Source organism: Augochlora pura, chromosome 5 (assembly GCF_028453695.1).
Source record: "Augochlora pura isolate Apur16 chromosome 5, APUR_v2.2.1, whole genome shotgun sequence".
Lineage (NCBI taxonomy): Eukaryota > Metazoa > Arthropoda > Insecta > Hymenoptera > Halictidae > Augochlora > Augochlora pura.
In genome coordinates, this window is record NC_135776.1 from 16,288,065 (window position 1) to 16,303,917 (window position 15,853).

At 43.5% G+C, this 15,853-nt stretch overlaps 3 protein-coding genes across 3 annotated transcripts; 2 read left to right on the forward strand and 1 right to left on the reverse strand.

Annotated features, from left to right (window-relative positions):
- Window positions 1-268: 268 nt before the first annotated feature.
- LOC144470143 (uncharacterized) lies at window positions 269-3,063 on the reverse strand. The gene is made up of 6 exons (XM_078180998.1): window positions 2,628-3,063; window positions 2,400-2,565; window positions 2,102-2,319; window positions 1,863-2,030; window positions 1,617-1,795; window positions 269-1,550 (listed from the first exon to the last, which is right to left on the reverse strand). The coding sequence occupies exons 1-6, from the start codon at window positions 2,735-2,737 to the stop codon at window positions 1,411-1,413; spliced, it is 981 nt and encodes a 326-aa protein (XP_078037124.1). The 5' UTR covers window positions 2,738-3,063; the 3' UTR covers window positions 269-1,410.
- A 166-nt stretch (window positions 3,064-3,229) lies between these two features.
- Window positions 3,230-4,900, forward strand: LOC144470142 (WD repeat-containing protein 18). The gene has a single exon (XM_078180997.1). It carries the CDS (start codon window positions 3,458-3,460, stop codon window positions 4,769-4,771), a length of 1,314 nt encoding a protein of 437 aa, XP_078037123.1. The 5' UTR covers window positions 3,230-3,457; the 3' UTR covers window positions 4,772-4,900.
- Window positions 4,901-12,141: 7,241 nt separating this feature from the next.
- Window positions 12,142-15,818, forward strand: LOC144470103 (CAPA peptides). Its single transcript, XM_078180930.1, has 4 exons — window positions 12,142-12,281; window positions 12,888-13,148; window positions 13,734-13,850; window positions 15,615-15,818. Exons 1-4 carry the CDS (start codon window positions 12,218-12,220, stop codon window positions 15,680-15,682), a joined length of 510 nt encoding a protein of 169 aa, XP_078037056.1. The 5' UTR covers window positions 12,142-12,217; the 3' UTR covers window positions 15,683-15,818.
- The last annotated feature ends 35 nt before the right edge of the window (window positions 15,819-15,853 follow it).

Sequence of the window (15,853 nt, forward strand, 5' to 3'; positions counted from 1 at the left end):
CACGGTCACAAATACATGCGGCAATGAACGAATATATATACGTATATGTATACAGTTAGCTGGATAAATGTACTAGCTTCGCGAAGTTATAGTTAACATGTTCAACAGGAACTTACCTATTCAAAATATTCTTCATTATCGATAACAAAACTGTGTCCCGCTTAAAAATTTAAATATATAAAGATCTATAAAATATTTTTCTACTTATTATTACTAATGTACTAAGCTTATTCTAAACGAGACAAATATATTGTTTGTCGCAACAAATTAGACACGTCGAGCTTGTCCCCATCAAATATATTTATTGTTACAAAGAAAATTGTAAGTACATTCCGCACAACAATATTAAAGTATAACAAATATCGTTAAAAACAGTTTTTCAATGCAGTTCTTTGTATAAAAGAATTTGTTAATAATCGTAATGTTGAAAATGCCCAGTCCCAACAGTTATCGATGATTGTATCATCAATAGCCAGATAATTCAAATTTACCGTTTTTGGACGCATAGAGCGTTTAAATTTTCCCGCGCGCGGCGCTACGACCACTGGGGTCAATTGATCGATCACAAACGATTTCGCGGGCTACTCCAGGCAGAAGAGGACACAACTTCCGAAGTAATTAATATTTTAATTGAAGAAGAAATCGTTGATTTAGTGTTGAAAAGGGCTGGACAGCTTCAGAAAATACTTCTCTACAAGATGTACTAAAAGAGAGGAGACGACAATTACTCTTCAACTAAGAATAAAGTCAAATCCCATGTCGATTTCTTCGTAACGGTCCGAGGACACCTGAACGTATCGGTGAGTCCCTAAACACTCGATAACTATGAATTCATTATCAATTATTTTTATTTTTAATTGCGGTCCAACACTGATTTTCAAATCACACCTTATTTTGTATATGTAATATAAAAGAAATCGTACAAGTACTTCGAGGTACAAATTCAGATATAAAACTTACCATGTACGCTTATGTTTCTTCTGTGAAATTCTCCGATTGTACAACGCTATAAAAACTTAGTTACCGTACAGAGAAGTTCGACAAATCAATCGAATGCTTACAATAGAAAATAATATAATATGCGATATTGTTATGTTATTAGCTCGAAAAATCGACCTCGGACAGGTGAATCAAACGATAAATACAAACTGTTTTATATTAGCACCACGAATCAAGCAATCTGTTCATAATCCATTGAAATATGATATAAATATAATGGATATAATATACTTTATGGTATTAAAAATACCTTCTCTTTGACTGGCCTATGAACATTCGTTTTCGAATGTTGCAACATACTGTATTTTAAATTTATTAATTATAATTACTCCTTGCCTAACCTCTCAGGGCAATCGCGTTTGTGGCAGAACTTGTGCCAGTTTCTGTGATAAAATTCAATTGAAACATGTTTCAATTAAAGAAATCAGCTACTTCTGCTAACTCCCTTGCTCTGGCTTGCTGGTGTGCCCAACGATCCTCTGCAAGCTTGTCGCTTATTGCCCACTTGTCATGGTAAATGCGTTTTCCACATGTTGGACATTTCTTACCCCCTGTGGCAATAACAGAATAGTTTGTTTACGATACATAGGTCACAAATATAACATACAATTTATTACCATGGAATGGAGGAGTCTTCATGTATGTCACAAGACAATGTAAGTGGAACAAATGACCACAGTACAATCTCTCTATATGCATATTTGCATTCCCGTTGGTTTCTGCTTCCTCTGGGTTTGTTGGCAAACATTTCTGTTTGCAGGATTGACAATGCTCTTGTGGCAATTTCTTCACAGACCTAAATAAAAAAGAGAAAACACAATGAAGGCTCATCGCATCTTGGTAAGAAATATTCATTGAATTACCTTATAAGAAAGGAAGCAACAATGTTCAATGAAGGTGATGGTGCAAATGGAGTTTTCTGTGACTGTTTGTTTAATGGTGGCTCCACACACTGTCTACCTAACTCTCGACCTTGGCCCAAGAAATATCGGGTAAACAGTGGAGGGAAATTTGTATCTGCATCTTCCAATCTAAGATGAACATAACAAAACTTTAGCTGCTGCCTCTATACACGCATATCAAACTGTTCATTAACACATACTTTACACAATCAACCGGATAATCATCTGGTATTTCAATCTTGGCTTTGAGATAGTATAATCCTTGCTGAATCTTCAAGTAGATGCAAGAATACTTCTGTTTCAACTTTAATTCATCGTCGTTCTCCAAAATTTTCTTTAGGGTAGAAATTTCATCGTAACAGCAGATCAGTGGATTCTCATCTATGAAGTTACGGATCAGCTTCAACATGGGAAGCACCTGCAACGAAAGGAACCATGGAATTAAATCAGAAATCCAGGAGACTATATATTCAAGAGGAAGAATGACAATAATTTCACCTGTGCTTTTCCCAAGAGTTTCTTGCATTCCTTCTCGCAAACTTCTGTTAATCCATCGAGCAGTTTAGACGACAGAGTTTTACTTTTTAGTTCAACCAACAGTGGATTGTGAGGATAGTCTTTTGAGAACTGGATGCACGCAACGATCGTTTTGAACTTTGTTTTCCTGCGGTTGAAAAAACATATTTAAAAAACGGTTCATACAATTGTGGTCGTCTTCGAACTTACGCTATTTCCACTCGCACCATTGTGTGCACACAGGAGACAAGGCGACTACCTTCGACAACATTTTGACAGAGTTTTGACACTTCTTGCAATTCATCGTCGATAAAGCCCATGAGAAAATTGGAACAACTTTATGCCTCGCGATTGAATACCTCGGCGTTTGTTTTTGTTAGCGAATCACGTCAAATACCTCGGTGGGAATCAACATAACATAACCAAACAAGCGGATGCACACGGAATCACTAGGATATACGTTCCCCAAAAAATAGAATTATGTCATCCGATCACGATCAAGGTCAGACGAGGAATACAAACGACTATTCGTGTCTGGACGCACGAATGTACGACGTAATTTATCAAACAATCTCTCCAATATTCGTCAAGCAACAAAATAGAAATCAATAAATAAAGGTAAACCAAGTGTCCATGTTAAATTCTTTATTTCTTATAATACATATAGTAATACAAAAATAAAAACAACCACAAGGTTGCTTTTCAGCGGAAGACTGTCGCCATTTTACATTCGCAGTTCAACTTGCATATTAAAAATCATTTCCCCTTCCAGAAAAATCGAAGAATCCAAGAATTTTCACGCGATTACCGCAGGATTTATTATTGTTTATAACCTGGGAGCAATGTGTTAAACAAAAACACTGGATTATTTTCTTATCAGCTGATTGGCGGTTTAGACCAGGTAGAAAAATGAGACGCGGCAGCGTTTCTTGTATGGCGCTAGTTTATGGTGGATACCTAACCTTGCTGCACGTGCATACGGGAAATTTGAAATTGCCATGTGAAAATCGAGGTGACAACTAAAGCACAACGACAGAAAAATGTCACAGATTGCTAATATGAGGGAAGTGATTCTGACGAGCGATAGCACCGGTGAACATTGGAGCGCAGCATCGTGGGATCCTCGCACAGGTTCTACCTTGTCGACATATAAACACGCTGGAGCGTTGGCACAGGGCACGCTGCAATTGCTGGGCGACAGCTACATCATCGGTGCAGACCTCACGAAACCTAGAATACACGTATGGCCTCTAAACAATCCCAATCCGGTGTCTAATCTTCGTTTGACTACACCGGGTAAAGTAACCGCCCTGGCTTGTACGCCGAATGGCGCCTTCCTGGTCGCAGCCATCTCGGAGAAGCTGTTCCTCTGGCAAGTGTGCAACGGTAGACTACTGGGACATCTGTCGCAGCATTACCAAGCAGTGAATTGTCTGTCCTTCTGTAGCGACGGTTCTTTGTTTGCCAGCGGTGCCGAAGATGGCCTCGTTTTCGTGTGGTCTCTCTTCAGCGTGATAAACGATCAACGTTCTGGGCCTCTGCATGGATTCTCCCACCATTCCTTGCCAGTAAAGGACCTACAGTTTGGTCACCCTGGACCCAGAGGAAGACTGTGCACAGTGTCCTTGGACCGTACCTGTAACGTCTACGAGCCAGGAAGTGGTATCCTACTGTTGACTCTCGTCTTCGACGTACCTCTGACCTCGGTCTGTCTCAGCGTCCGCGAGAGCGACCTCTTTGTCGGATGCACCGACGGCAGTATCTACAAGTTCAACCTACACGAGCCACCTCGTGGAATAGAACATCATGTGACGGTGCGAGATAACTCGGATTCCGAGGGCACCGTCGTTTTCAGAGGCCACAAGTCCACGATCGTGGCATTATCGACCTCGGTCGACGCGAGATACTTACTTTCCGGATCCACGACCGGCGAGGTGCACCTCTGGGACGTCGCCAGTAGACAGGTCCTCAGGACCATCGACCATAAGGGACCTATCACCGCAGCGTTCTTCGCGAAGAACTACGAGAACTTCAGGGTCACCAATCTTCAGCCAAATCTGACGGTCGCCAATCTGCAGAGGATATCGGACGATATCGACGGCAAGCAAAGCGTCATCCAAGTGGTTTCCAGGGATAAAATTAACCCGGATATCCTACGGTTCGAGTCCTATGTTGGAGACGTGGATAACGCGGAGTCGGAGAATTTGGAATCCAGCAAGCTGCTCGAGATGAGGGAGGAGATCGAGAGGCTGAAGAGAATCAATGCCGCCATTTACCAGTACAGCGTGAAACAGATCTTGGGAAAGGATTTTGAACGATCGAACGGAGACCGTGTTACTGAGGAACAACCTTGAACTTTTATATGGAGTCCTAGTTGAATAAAAAGTACCTGTTGTATCGTTCGTTATTAATTTGCAAGAACCCTTGCCTTAGAATATTTTAGAGAACATCGGTTCTTCGAGTCGAAATATAACATAGAATACTGTTTTCTTCGAGCGTGTTATCAACGGGGGTGGCGCGCGACAAGTTTGTAGAGCAGGGTTTAGAGAAAATTGCTGTCCTCGAGCAACCGCTGTTCTCACCGCGATCGATTTTGCCAAACTTGAGAGACGGTTGCGATAAGAATTTTGATTACAAGGAAGGTTGATAATTCCGTTGCCTCCTTGTTGTAAAATGGCCGTGTTTTACTTAAGAGTTCTTTAGAAAGTTGCTACGAACTTTGTTCGCGTAACTTGTAAATTCTATGCAAATGCGTATTCTTACGGATAATTGATAATAAAGCGTTACCTCGACGAGATTCGTTCTGATGATTTAATATTGTACAAGGTGTTTAGCTTTACGGAAGTATTGGTTTAACTATAAATCCGCGCGTTGGAAAATTGAGGAGCTGTCCGACGAAGACTATCAGGGCTCTGGAACAGTCCCTAAGGACGATCAATGAATCATGTTCTTTGTCGGGGTTGGAAGGAGGTCCAAGGGAGCTTACAGGCAACGCGAACCAAGTAGTGCCAACCCCGCAAGCTCTGTTGATGTTATTCCAAGGGAAACAAAGGGTGCCTCCCCTTTCTTCCCGATACATAAGGCATAACGCTTGATAGTACCGTGTATTCAATCCAACAAACAGTTGGTCACGGGAACTATTTGCACTGCGCTTGCCATAGGTGACTGTTCAACACTCTGCTTACCGTAGATCATTAGGAACTATTATTTCTAAACACGAGGTGCCAGCCGTTTCTTCCGGCACGCAGCTCAATTAATCTACGTTTGGAAACTTCGTTCGCCTGAATGAAAGTGGAAAATCTGATATAGAAGTGGGAACAAAACGGAACGACTGCAATTAGGAAGACTAATAACCGAAGCTGCGAGAAAAAAATTTTACAGCTGCTAATTGACGAGTCTGACTCCTGGTGGTGATTTTGAGCAATAACCTGTTACGTATGAATGTTATCTTCGTTTTCCTTTCAAGTCAGAATAAAATCCTGTTCTCTTTTAATGAATATTTAACAGGGATTGAAGGGATCGCGAAAATAAACGTTTGCAACTGTTATCCGGGATGAGTCATGTAACTTGCACGTTACATGAGACGATAGTAGTTATCCAGGCAATAAATACTCGAATACTTTTTCAAACGAAATAAATTTTTCTAAAACTAGACTATATGACTCGAATTCTTTTTAAATGTTAAAGGATCTAGTTTATTGTACAATGCTTAAATCATTCTTATTTTAATTTTACTACCGTTTGCAATGAGAACGAAGTATAAGGGACTTCTATTTTTCACTTTATTTTGAGAACCTTGAACGAAAATCTAAAATATGCATTCTGTGAATCACGGTAGCTTGTACGCATACTGAAAATTTCATCGAAATTGGTTGATGTTGTTATGAGTTGTAAATAATTAATGCGTTGGAATCGTAGATTTTTACGGATTTCGACCGAAAAAGCGGAATTTTTACATCTCTCAGGGAATGCTGTTTAACTGTGTCAACCGATTTCACTGAAATTTTCAGTGTGTATACCAGTTACCGACATCTATAAAAATGAATTTTTTAAATTTCCACACCGCGTTCGCTTAAAAACATTAAAAAAAGAAACAAGAGCTTTCTAAGTAATAGCAAAATTAAGAAACGGTATTTTATTCACTGTATATTAAATTATTCCCTTTAATAAAAGATAAAATTCAAGTTATTTGGATCGATTTGAAAAAAGTGATAACGTTACATAGGTGTCCGAATATTATTTACCAGAGGTTGTAGACCCGATACAATATTAATTCGGAAAAAAACGAAACCGAAATCGATATCACAACCGTTTTCAATCCCTGATATTTAAGCGCACGGTAAATATAGGAATACGATAAACGTAAATTGTCTTTTTCTTTGAAGAAACGATTAAATTTGAAAATTTATATGCCGCCGCGAATCATTATAATGAAAGAAAATGGTACGGCGAGGGGTTTAATGAAGCAGCGTTACGTTGCCGGGAATTACAATTTCATTTGCCTGGCTGTCAAGTACCATTAGGAAGGGCTGTGATTTTCGGTCGGCGCGTCAGATGAACTGGATTAATTATTCGACCGGCATCAGTCACGATCACGATGCTCACGTCGCGCCATTTTCCATCGGCGGATCGTGGGAACCCACCGTTGCGATCCCGCAGCTTTACAAACAGCCGGCCGTATTTTACCGGGGAGTGTAATCACGTTACAAAAATGAAATTCGTGCACGGTAATTGGGAAAACGACCGATTCACTTCGCTGGATCGAACGTTCCGCCGCGAAGCATCGCTCGCGGGGTTGAAATAATGTTCGCGGCGCGATAATAATATCGGGTACGGCGCCTAAAACGGCGTGAAATTGAAATCCAACGGGAGGTGGTCGAAATCCCGCACTCGAAACATCTGCCGAAGAGCGAAAGATTCGCTTTCAAAACTTATTTAGGCTACGTACACCTGGACAGCCAACGCACAGTGCTCTAGAGGCCGCTTTTTCGCGGACAAGAGTCCATTGTAAAAGCTCGATATATTTAACAAAATTTTCTTGCTTTAATTCCGTGTCAAGATACAGCGTTCTAAATACAAGATCATAAAATTGAATACTTTTCACACCAATTATAAAATGTCAGAAAAGAGATTTTAACGATGGTTCTGTAGAAACTAGCTGGTGCATCTTGAGCGTCGTATCTAATTTGATTATTTCTTAATCGGTCCACAAATAGCATCGAATTTGAAATAATTGAAATTCTCAAAAGAGATTTAGAAAATTATAAGATATAAAAATACAGACTTTCAAAACTGCCTTCAAAAATACAGACAGTTCGATCTTCGCAGCATTGCGCTCACCCGCCTGAAATAAAAATTCACAAATTATTCGGGCGTCTTATCTTTTCGTCAACGATGATAGAAAGGATTGTCCATGGTTCTCTTAGCATTATCAGATACTGTCTGCGCGAAGATTGCGTTAGTACTGCAAACGACACAACCGAGCGAATGAAACCGTTTCGACGAGGTAAATTAAGCTTCCAGCTTTTTCTGTGCTCGTCGGACAGGAAACCGTGTTTCGCCGTAGGAATGAAACTCTCCGGGACGAAGGGGTGGGGGATAAGTTTAGCATCTCATAAATTTGTTTCATTATGTGCTTGCAAGCTCCAGTTATGGGATACTTTGCCAGCGTCAGGCGAAACTTTTCATTGTGCCTAACACAATGATTTGCGAGCTCGTCGTACTTTCGCGGAGAGAAGAAAAAAAACACGAGAAGACCGCCGTTTAAATGGCGCGCCGACTGTTTCGCGAAAGAGGCGAACTGGGGGTTTGGGAGCAGAGAGGACAACGCCGGGAAAGCAAGCAAAGCGGAGTTGCCCCGTTCCACTGTCCCCCCCGAGGACCGGTCCTCGGCTCTCCCGATCCGATATAATATTTGCGAAAATTCTCGACCGCCAAGAACCGGAAAACTCTTGTCCAAACAATGTTAATGAAGCGCGTGCACCGAGAGCAATATTATTCGCGACGGACGCGACGGATACTGCTTCAAATATCATTCCTCCGGATAGGGCTGGTTTCTCGGTTCTCTCCGTGCTCGCCACTCCCGCTGGCTACCTCACTTAATTAAAACGTAACGGGGCGATGATCGATCTTAAACGTTAAATATGGCGGTGTATCACAGTGTGTTCCCGGCTCCTTTGTATTTAAATGAGACACGCCACGCCTCTGCTCGGCTCGTGAATGAATGCAAATGAGCCGTTTACAAAACCGTCCCGTACGTTGGAAATTAAATTAGGCCCGGGACTCGTTCGCCTCGGATAGAAAAGTTTGCATGGGAATTGCACTAGGCTGAGAGAAATTGATGACACCGCTGAATCTTCCGTCCCTTTCCACTCTTCGGAGATAGAAAGATATGGAGAGGAAGGGAGGGAGAAAGAGAGAGAGAGAGAGAGAGGAGGGCCTCGTTACATATTGATCGTCCGTTTTTATATTTTTATTATACGGTGCTCGAGGAATCCGCGGGCATCGATGGGTCTGGTACCGAATCGGAGAAGTATTATTACAAGAAAGGGGATACGGCGAAGAGGATGTCCGCGGTCGGATCGATACCGTTTGGTACTCGGCGCTCTCTTTGTATCATGCAAAATAAGCGTAGCGTCTGCTCCCATGCAAAACACTGGGGTATACCCTGGACACGGTGGCCGGATGACACGAACCAATCGGTACCGTCCGGCACCGCTAAACCAAGGAGTTACACGACGTTGTAAACCGCGCTACTGGACCAAGGAGGATTTCCCGTTTTCAAAGCTGTTCTCGGGACCTTGGATTTTTCCCGGCCAAGTAAAAACGAGATTTTACGGTGCCGATCCTCGCGCCGCGTTAAAACGATGTTCGGCTTGCAATGGAATATCGTATCGGATATTTTTGTCAGTTTTCTTTTTTTACAACGGTTCGAAATTGAAAAATCGAACGCTAGTTTCGTTAACGCCCGTACAGGTATGACCAGCAGAACCAGAATCGTTCGTTCCCGGTTAATGACAACGAAGTGGGAGCTGTCTCGTCAGGAAAGTTCTATTTTTCCGGTGTTCCGAGCGTTTCGATAAGCTAGCAAAAAAAAAAATATAAAAACTCGATACGACATGTGGGATTCGCGAACATTTGGAAAAATCAACTTTTTCCATGAAAAAACGTTCGCCGGGTCCCCGTAGAGATGATCGACGCGCCAAACGCCCGGCGGTTTATTCGGTATCAAGCCCGACGGGATTCCAGTGAATCGTCGTTCGCGAAAACTTTACACCGACATTTATTCGGATCCGGCTGATTAGGGCATCGAGGAGTCGTGTTTGTACGGAAAAAAAATTGTGGAATACGACGTCGCGTTCGACGGATTAAAGTATCGCCGTGTGCTGCGCGCGTAGTATCGCGGGCGGCCGAGTAATGCCGCATAATCTGTACCGTTATGATCGCATCACGTATTCAGACATCTGCATACGCCGCTCAGTCGTATAACACGCGCCTCCGCGGGCCCGGATTACGATGATTAATCATTACAATTGCCCGTAATAGCGCGTGTCTTCGTTACTCGAAAAAAAAATCGGCCGGATCGATGTGCCCCGAACCACGTGTCCCCGGGCGCAGTTGTTTCACCGTGGAAAAACGTTGGGAAATTTCAAAGAGAAACCGGCGAAAGAAGCCGGAACGTTTCAATTTACCGATATGATTGCTTTTTATAACTTTTAACGCTGATTAAACGTAGTAACGAGCCACGTTTACCCTAAAAGTAATCGCGATCCGAGCGAAATGTGCCTCGAGAGGCGTGGGCCTTTTTGTTGCTCCGCGAAACGATCTTAATTTCACCGGCGGAAGAATTAATTTTCAGAACTGCGCAACAATGCGAGCGACATTCGGAAATAGATTTGCCAACCTGATTACCAGATCTCTGCCAACGATAGTGTTTGACGTTTCGCCTTCGCTAATGAAAGGGCCAAGCTGTCGCGTGCAAACAACTGGGACAGCAATTAATGTTTACCGAAATTGTTCGAACCTCCCTATAAATCGTATTTTGCAATTAACAGAAACCGCTCTGGTTTCTCTGTATTTAATGCAATGACACGGAACCGCGGGAATGAGTTTCGTTCCCGATATAAATTGCGAGTTAGGGCCGAATTGATTTCTCGGTCGATATTCTGTTTCGCGGCACCCCGACTCCCCGCCCCTTCTACGGATGCTCTGCACAACGATTAAAAAACGTTTTGCAAAGTGTTTGGAATGTAATGGAAAAGAGTTTTAGCGTTCACCTTAAAAGAGTATGTAGGTGCACGTTTAAAGAAATGCAAACGTTCCCCTTACAGTCTCTACGCCTTCGGTTGGAGAAAAATGATTGAAATCACCTTGCAACCCTTTGAAAGCCATTCATCTTCTTCCTTCACATTTCCTCCTAATTGCAACCAAATGAGAAATAAAGATATTACTACAATTGCGAGAATGTATATATAAAAATAGATAGATTATGTATACATAAAAATATATACAAAATACATACAAAAATAGAATTAGAGTAATCCCTACTTTATCGATTCTCCAACATTATATGTTCATTATGACGACTTTGTTTAATATGCTTTACATTGCATTTCATTACTTTAGCTTCTAAGCCTTCCACCTTCGACAAATACGGATGGAATGAAGAGAAATCCTGATTACCCTTATCAGTTGTCATCGCTATTCCGCAGTTTCTCTTTTAAAGTAATCTGTTAATTACGCAGTCCCAAAGAGGGAGGGACAAAGGGGGCAGAGAAAACTCAAAAAGGGGCAGGGACAGTACCCTAGGAGGTAGGACTAAACACTCAGGGAGGGGGCAAGGGGCTGTACCAATATAAAAGGGGATCGAGCTAAATAAAATAGGTTACCTACTAGAAAGTGGCCCAATTACAAAGTGGGTGGAGCCAGCCTCAAAAGGGGCGTGGTTAATACAAAAGTGGGACTGGCCCATTATCATTACGGCGAAACAATTGTTTCATTATATATTGATATAACGACAATCTAGTCATGTATTAAAATATTTAAAAAAAAAAAACAGAAAATATTTTGAAAAAAATGTGCAACAAGGTATCCGAACACCCTACTATTATTACAGAATTTAGTCGATCAAACTGAATATTTTAAACAACTAACGCGAACTTTGTGTAAGCGTGTTCGAATTCGAGCGGCTAGGAGAACGCTTTCCACGGCTAATCAGTGAGATAATTAACCGACTGCCAACAGGGGATGCTCTATATCAATTGCGCGTCGTTGGAACTTTCGAAAGTATGGATCACTGGGAAATTTCCGAAGTTTCCATAGTCGTTGCAACCGAGAAAGCGCGAGCATAGTTTTCCGCGTTTAAGTAGGGTACTGGGTACAGGGAGTCAACGGTAACAAGGACAGGGGAATTAGCCGGCACGGATTCAGAGATTGGAATCGCGTTAATCGCGCTCCTTATCACGACCGATTGAAACGCTCGGGCCGACAACATTGTCTTTGGGTCGGGGCGTCGAATAACCATTGCCGATCGCGTGAACGAGAATGACGCCGCGGCGGGTGGCGCTGAATGCCAGATGGGGAATGCGAATCGAGAGGGTTGAAGCCTCCCCCATGCGAGGCTGGTGGGGCGAGGAGGCAAGGGGTGGAGACACCCATAGCCGGCCGTAGCGCAAGGTATAAAATCAGGCGGCGGATACCTGGAGGTATTCAGTGCAGGGTTAGATCTCCGTGGTACATCGGTTCATCGAATTTCGATCCTCGACTCTGGTATAAAGCGGTCCGAGCCCCACGCCGCTACAATGAAAAACACAAATCACTTATTTGTATTCCTGGCCGTTCTAATACTTTCCACTTCTCTGAATCGTAAGTGAAGAAGCCGGCCGCCGTCGATCGATCCGCTTTTCCCGGCCGATCCACCGGCGCGCTGTCATATTTTTCACCGTTTCGCGGTTCGGTGCACAAGAAATCTCGCCGGTTACATAATGCCGCGCGCTGCTGTTCTTCTTTCATCCGCGGCTTTATTCCGCGAACGAAACTTTCCACCGTTTGGCCGCGGTGTGCCCGTGTGTCGTCTTTTTTCCGGACGCTCGTCCCCGCCACTTTTTGTCAATCTTGTCGACCGCCGCGTCCCTTTTTCTTCCCGGGCACAATGTTCTCTCGTTAAATCGGGACCGCGGCCACCGAAAGAAAAATTCATCGACAGATTGTAACGGGCCGTATTATCCGCTTTCCGCGACTCTCGAATCCTCGACGCGTTTTTCACGCGATCGAATCAGGCGTTCGCGAAGTTTATTCGCGCCAGCGAACGGCACGGACGCAGACTCCGTGTAATCTAGCCGTCGGGGAACTGCAAGCAACCCCTAGAATCTCTGTTTCGCCGATTGGCCCGTCCCCCCTAATCCCGCGTAACACGGCGAAGCTGATCGATCCGGAGCCCTTCGATCAAGTCTTAATCCTTTGATCTTCCAGAGGCAGAAAAGTTGAAAGCAAACGTTAGACGAACGTCGGGCTTGGTCCCGTATCCGAGGATCGGCCGGAACGCAGAGATGGTGGGATCAAGAACCGACCGTGCCGCCGGATTGGTGCATTACCCGAGGGTCGGTCGATCCGATCCACCAACTTCGAATGTTAATTTCAACCGCTACCGTGATTCCGAGAACGACGCGGATCTTCAGTTTTATAACGTGCGCGACCTGGAGCTGGATGCCGCCCTCGATCAGGATTACGAAGGTGAACCATCGCCGGTGTTCCGATCCTTATGATCCTTTTCTTGAATCTCGAGCGACTGTGCTACCATCGCGGAATCGAACCTTCGGAATGCAAAGGAGGAGCTCGCGGGGAGAATCGATTCGTTTTCTTTCCTCAACGATTCTGAATATAAAGATGAATACGGTGTTCGCCGATAAATTGCAGTTGTTGGAGCAAAGATTTCGAGTTACGACCGGGACGGATTCTAGCGCGGGACGCGCGGTTCTCGAACGTAAAGATAGATCGCGATTTGGGAAACGGAAGTTCTCCGAGCGGTGAAACGGATCGCGTACGTTCCGGTCGCGGAGTTGCTCGGTGGAACCCGTTTTCCGTGTACAGGGACGAATTACGGTTTTCGTGGGCGTCTCCCGGGTGCGAGAATGATTTGTAGGGAGGCAAAGATTCGGTTCGCAAAGAACAAATGCCGAGTACAATGACGAATTACGATTTTTCCGACGGTGATTCCGAGGTCGATGATAGATTACAGTTTGCGCGAGAAAAGTGCCGGGGATGTATGGATGGGAGTTCGTTGCGAACGAAGTGGCTCAGTCAATAATATTGTGCCAGGATTCCAAGGAAGATCGAGGAACAAGAACACCCGGGACCAATGGATCACGGGCGAGCGTCCGCGGGAGTATCGACCGGTGCAGAAGATCGATGAGCCGAGGCCGCTGTTCGCCCAAGGTACTGCGTACGCGAAACGTTGAATTTCGATAGAATTGTAAATGTGCTCGACGAATTTGAAGGATCGATTCGGCCCGCGTTTGATAAATTCCCACGCATCGCGCGAGCATCGCCTGCGTCCCGCTAATGTATCCTCTGTCGAAATATCCGACGATCATTTATCTGCCCTCGGTTCTCCCGTTATTTTTTTTTTTTTCGTATCGGCCCCCGTAAAAACCCCGTGCTGCTCGTCACGAAGTGCCTTTTTTTTTGGAGGGCCTGGAGGACGGGGCGGAGGCCGCGTGAAAATCTATCCGGCTGATACGTGATCCGGGAGCGAAAGTGTACCGCGAATGTTCTGTTGATGCGACCGGCCCTATCCAAATGCCAATTTCATTTTTACCCTCGTGCCGCTCTTATTTCTCGCGAGCCGATCGCCGAGGCAACGCGACCGCCTCGTAATTTTACCAAAGAGCCGCGAACACGCGAAACAATCGAGCGTGATATACTTTCTGCCATTGCTGTTCGTGTCGCGCGTTACGATTCTTGATTGCGGGATGAGAGAAGCTTCCATTGTCAGGCCTATGGCGTACGTTTTTCAGCTGCAGAAATTTTTCGTGCGGGGGTGGGATTTCGCATGTACGTCGCACATGTGCGTCAGATGCATTTATTTTTATATTAACACTTTATCGATTGGTTATTCGGTCGTAAACATTCCCCTAACACCGGATCTGTTTCAGCTTTTCAGTTGCTTATAGAAATGTTAAGTCAAACTTTGCGAAAGTGCTTTCTCTATTATTTGTTTTCTGTTATTATAGGGTAATTAAATGCACTAATATTTTTATAATTTAATAGCATCAACATCGAACGATATTTATCTATCTTATTTTTATTCCATTTACTTTTTATTCAATGCAAAAGGATTATAATATGTGAATAATTATAAAATAATATGAGAGTTTATTCTAAGAGTTTTACCTCAATGATAGATAAGAAACTGGTTGAATTTTATTAAGAATATTTTTGTACACATCGTCAATATATTTCCTTTTTCCTAGTGTTGAAATTCTCGACAGAATTTCTTCGTCGACGTCTTTTTTTAACAGTAATGAAAATGCACGAGTAAATCAATTCCAAAATGTTATTTCCGAATTATCATCGGCTATTTAAGCACGTCGCATGCAAATCATATGCGAAGCATGCGTTTGGTCGCACGTATCTGACATTAATAAGTGCAAATGCGCGCAAGTGTTTTATCTAAAATTAATTTTAAAGACCGGTTCTTTCACTGTCACTTTTTTCTAACAATTTTTCAAAATCATTTCCTGCAATATCATTAACAAGATATATGCGTCGTCCTCCTTCTCGAATTTATCGAACTCACGATCTACTTCTTGCATATAGCCATCACTTAGCAAAGCCATTATTTATTTTATCCCTTCAATCATAAAAATTTAGAAAATACTAGACAATTTTAAGACTTCTACAAGATTTTTTATAGGTTAAAAAAGTAACTGTAAATCACGGTCGATAAGGCGACCAATAAGTGCATGCAACATCTGTTGATTCAAATATAAGAAAATATCGAGTAGGGGTCGGCGAAGATGCTTCTAAAATGAAAACTAAAGCGAAGTCACACTCGACGTGCAAAGACCGAGCTCGTCGCGCGCGATCGAACGCTGCCACGAAAAATCTTCGGACATGGAAGAAATCACGATCCTCCGATAAGAATGTTGGAAGAGAGGACGATCACGGTTACAGCTCGCCGATCGCTGGTTGTTGCAGGTCCCCGGAACAGTCAGCTGCCTCTGAACGACTACACGCCGAGACTGGGACGCGATACCGAATTTTAACGAGCTTCCGGCGTACGATCTCCGACAACCGGCCATCCGACGACCGAGTTCACTGGCGCACAATTTCCGACACCGAGACTCGTTGATCCGTTCCAGTGACGCACAGTATTAACTTTGTACAGAAAGCTGCAAATAGATTCTCTGTGCACGAACATCGACGCTGTGTATCTG

Excerpts from the sequence above, each read along its gene's own strand:
- LOC144470143 (XM_078180998.1), bottom strand. The coding sequence starts at position 2,737 with ATGGGCTTTATCGACGATGAATTGCAAGAAGTGTCAAAACTCTGTCAA. Across the intron at positions 2,320-2,399 it reads AACTCTTGGGAAAAGCACAG|GTGCTTCCCATGTTGAAGCT; the intron begins GTGAAATTATTG and ends CTTTCGTTGCAG. Across the intron at positions 1,551-1,616 it reads GAAGACTCCTCCATTCCATG|GGGGTAAGAAATGTCCAACA; the intron begins GTAATAAATTGT and ends TTATTGCCACAG.
- LOC144470103 (XM_078180930.1), top strand. The coding sequence starts at position 12,218 with ATGAAAAACACAAATCACTTATTTGTATTCCTGGCCGTTCTAATACTT. Across the intron at positions 12,282-12,887 it reads ACTTTCCACTTCTCTGAATC|AGGCAGAAAAGTTGAAAGCA; the intron begins GTAAGTGAAGAA and ends TTGATCTTCCAG. Across the intron at positions 13,851-15,614 it reads GAGGCCGCTGTTCGCCCAAG|GTCCCCGGAACAGTCAGCTG; the intron begins GTACTGCGTACG and ends TGGTTGTTGCAG.
- LOC144470142 (XM_078180997.1), top strand. The coding sequence starts at position 3,458 with ATGTCACAGATTGCTAATATGAGGGAAGTGATTCTGACGAGCGATAGC.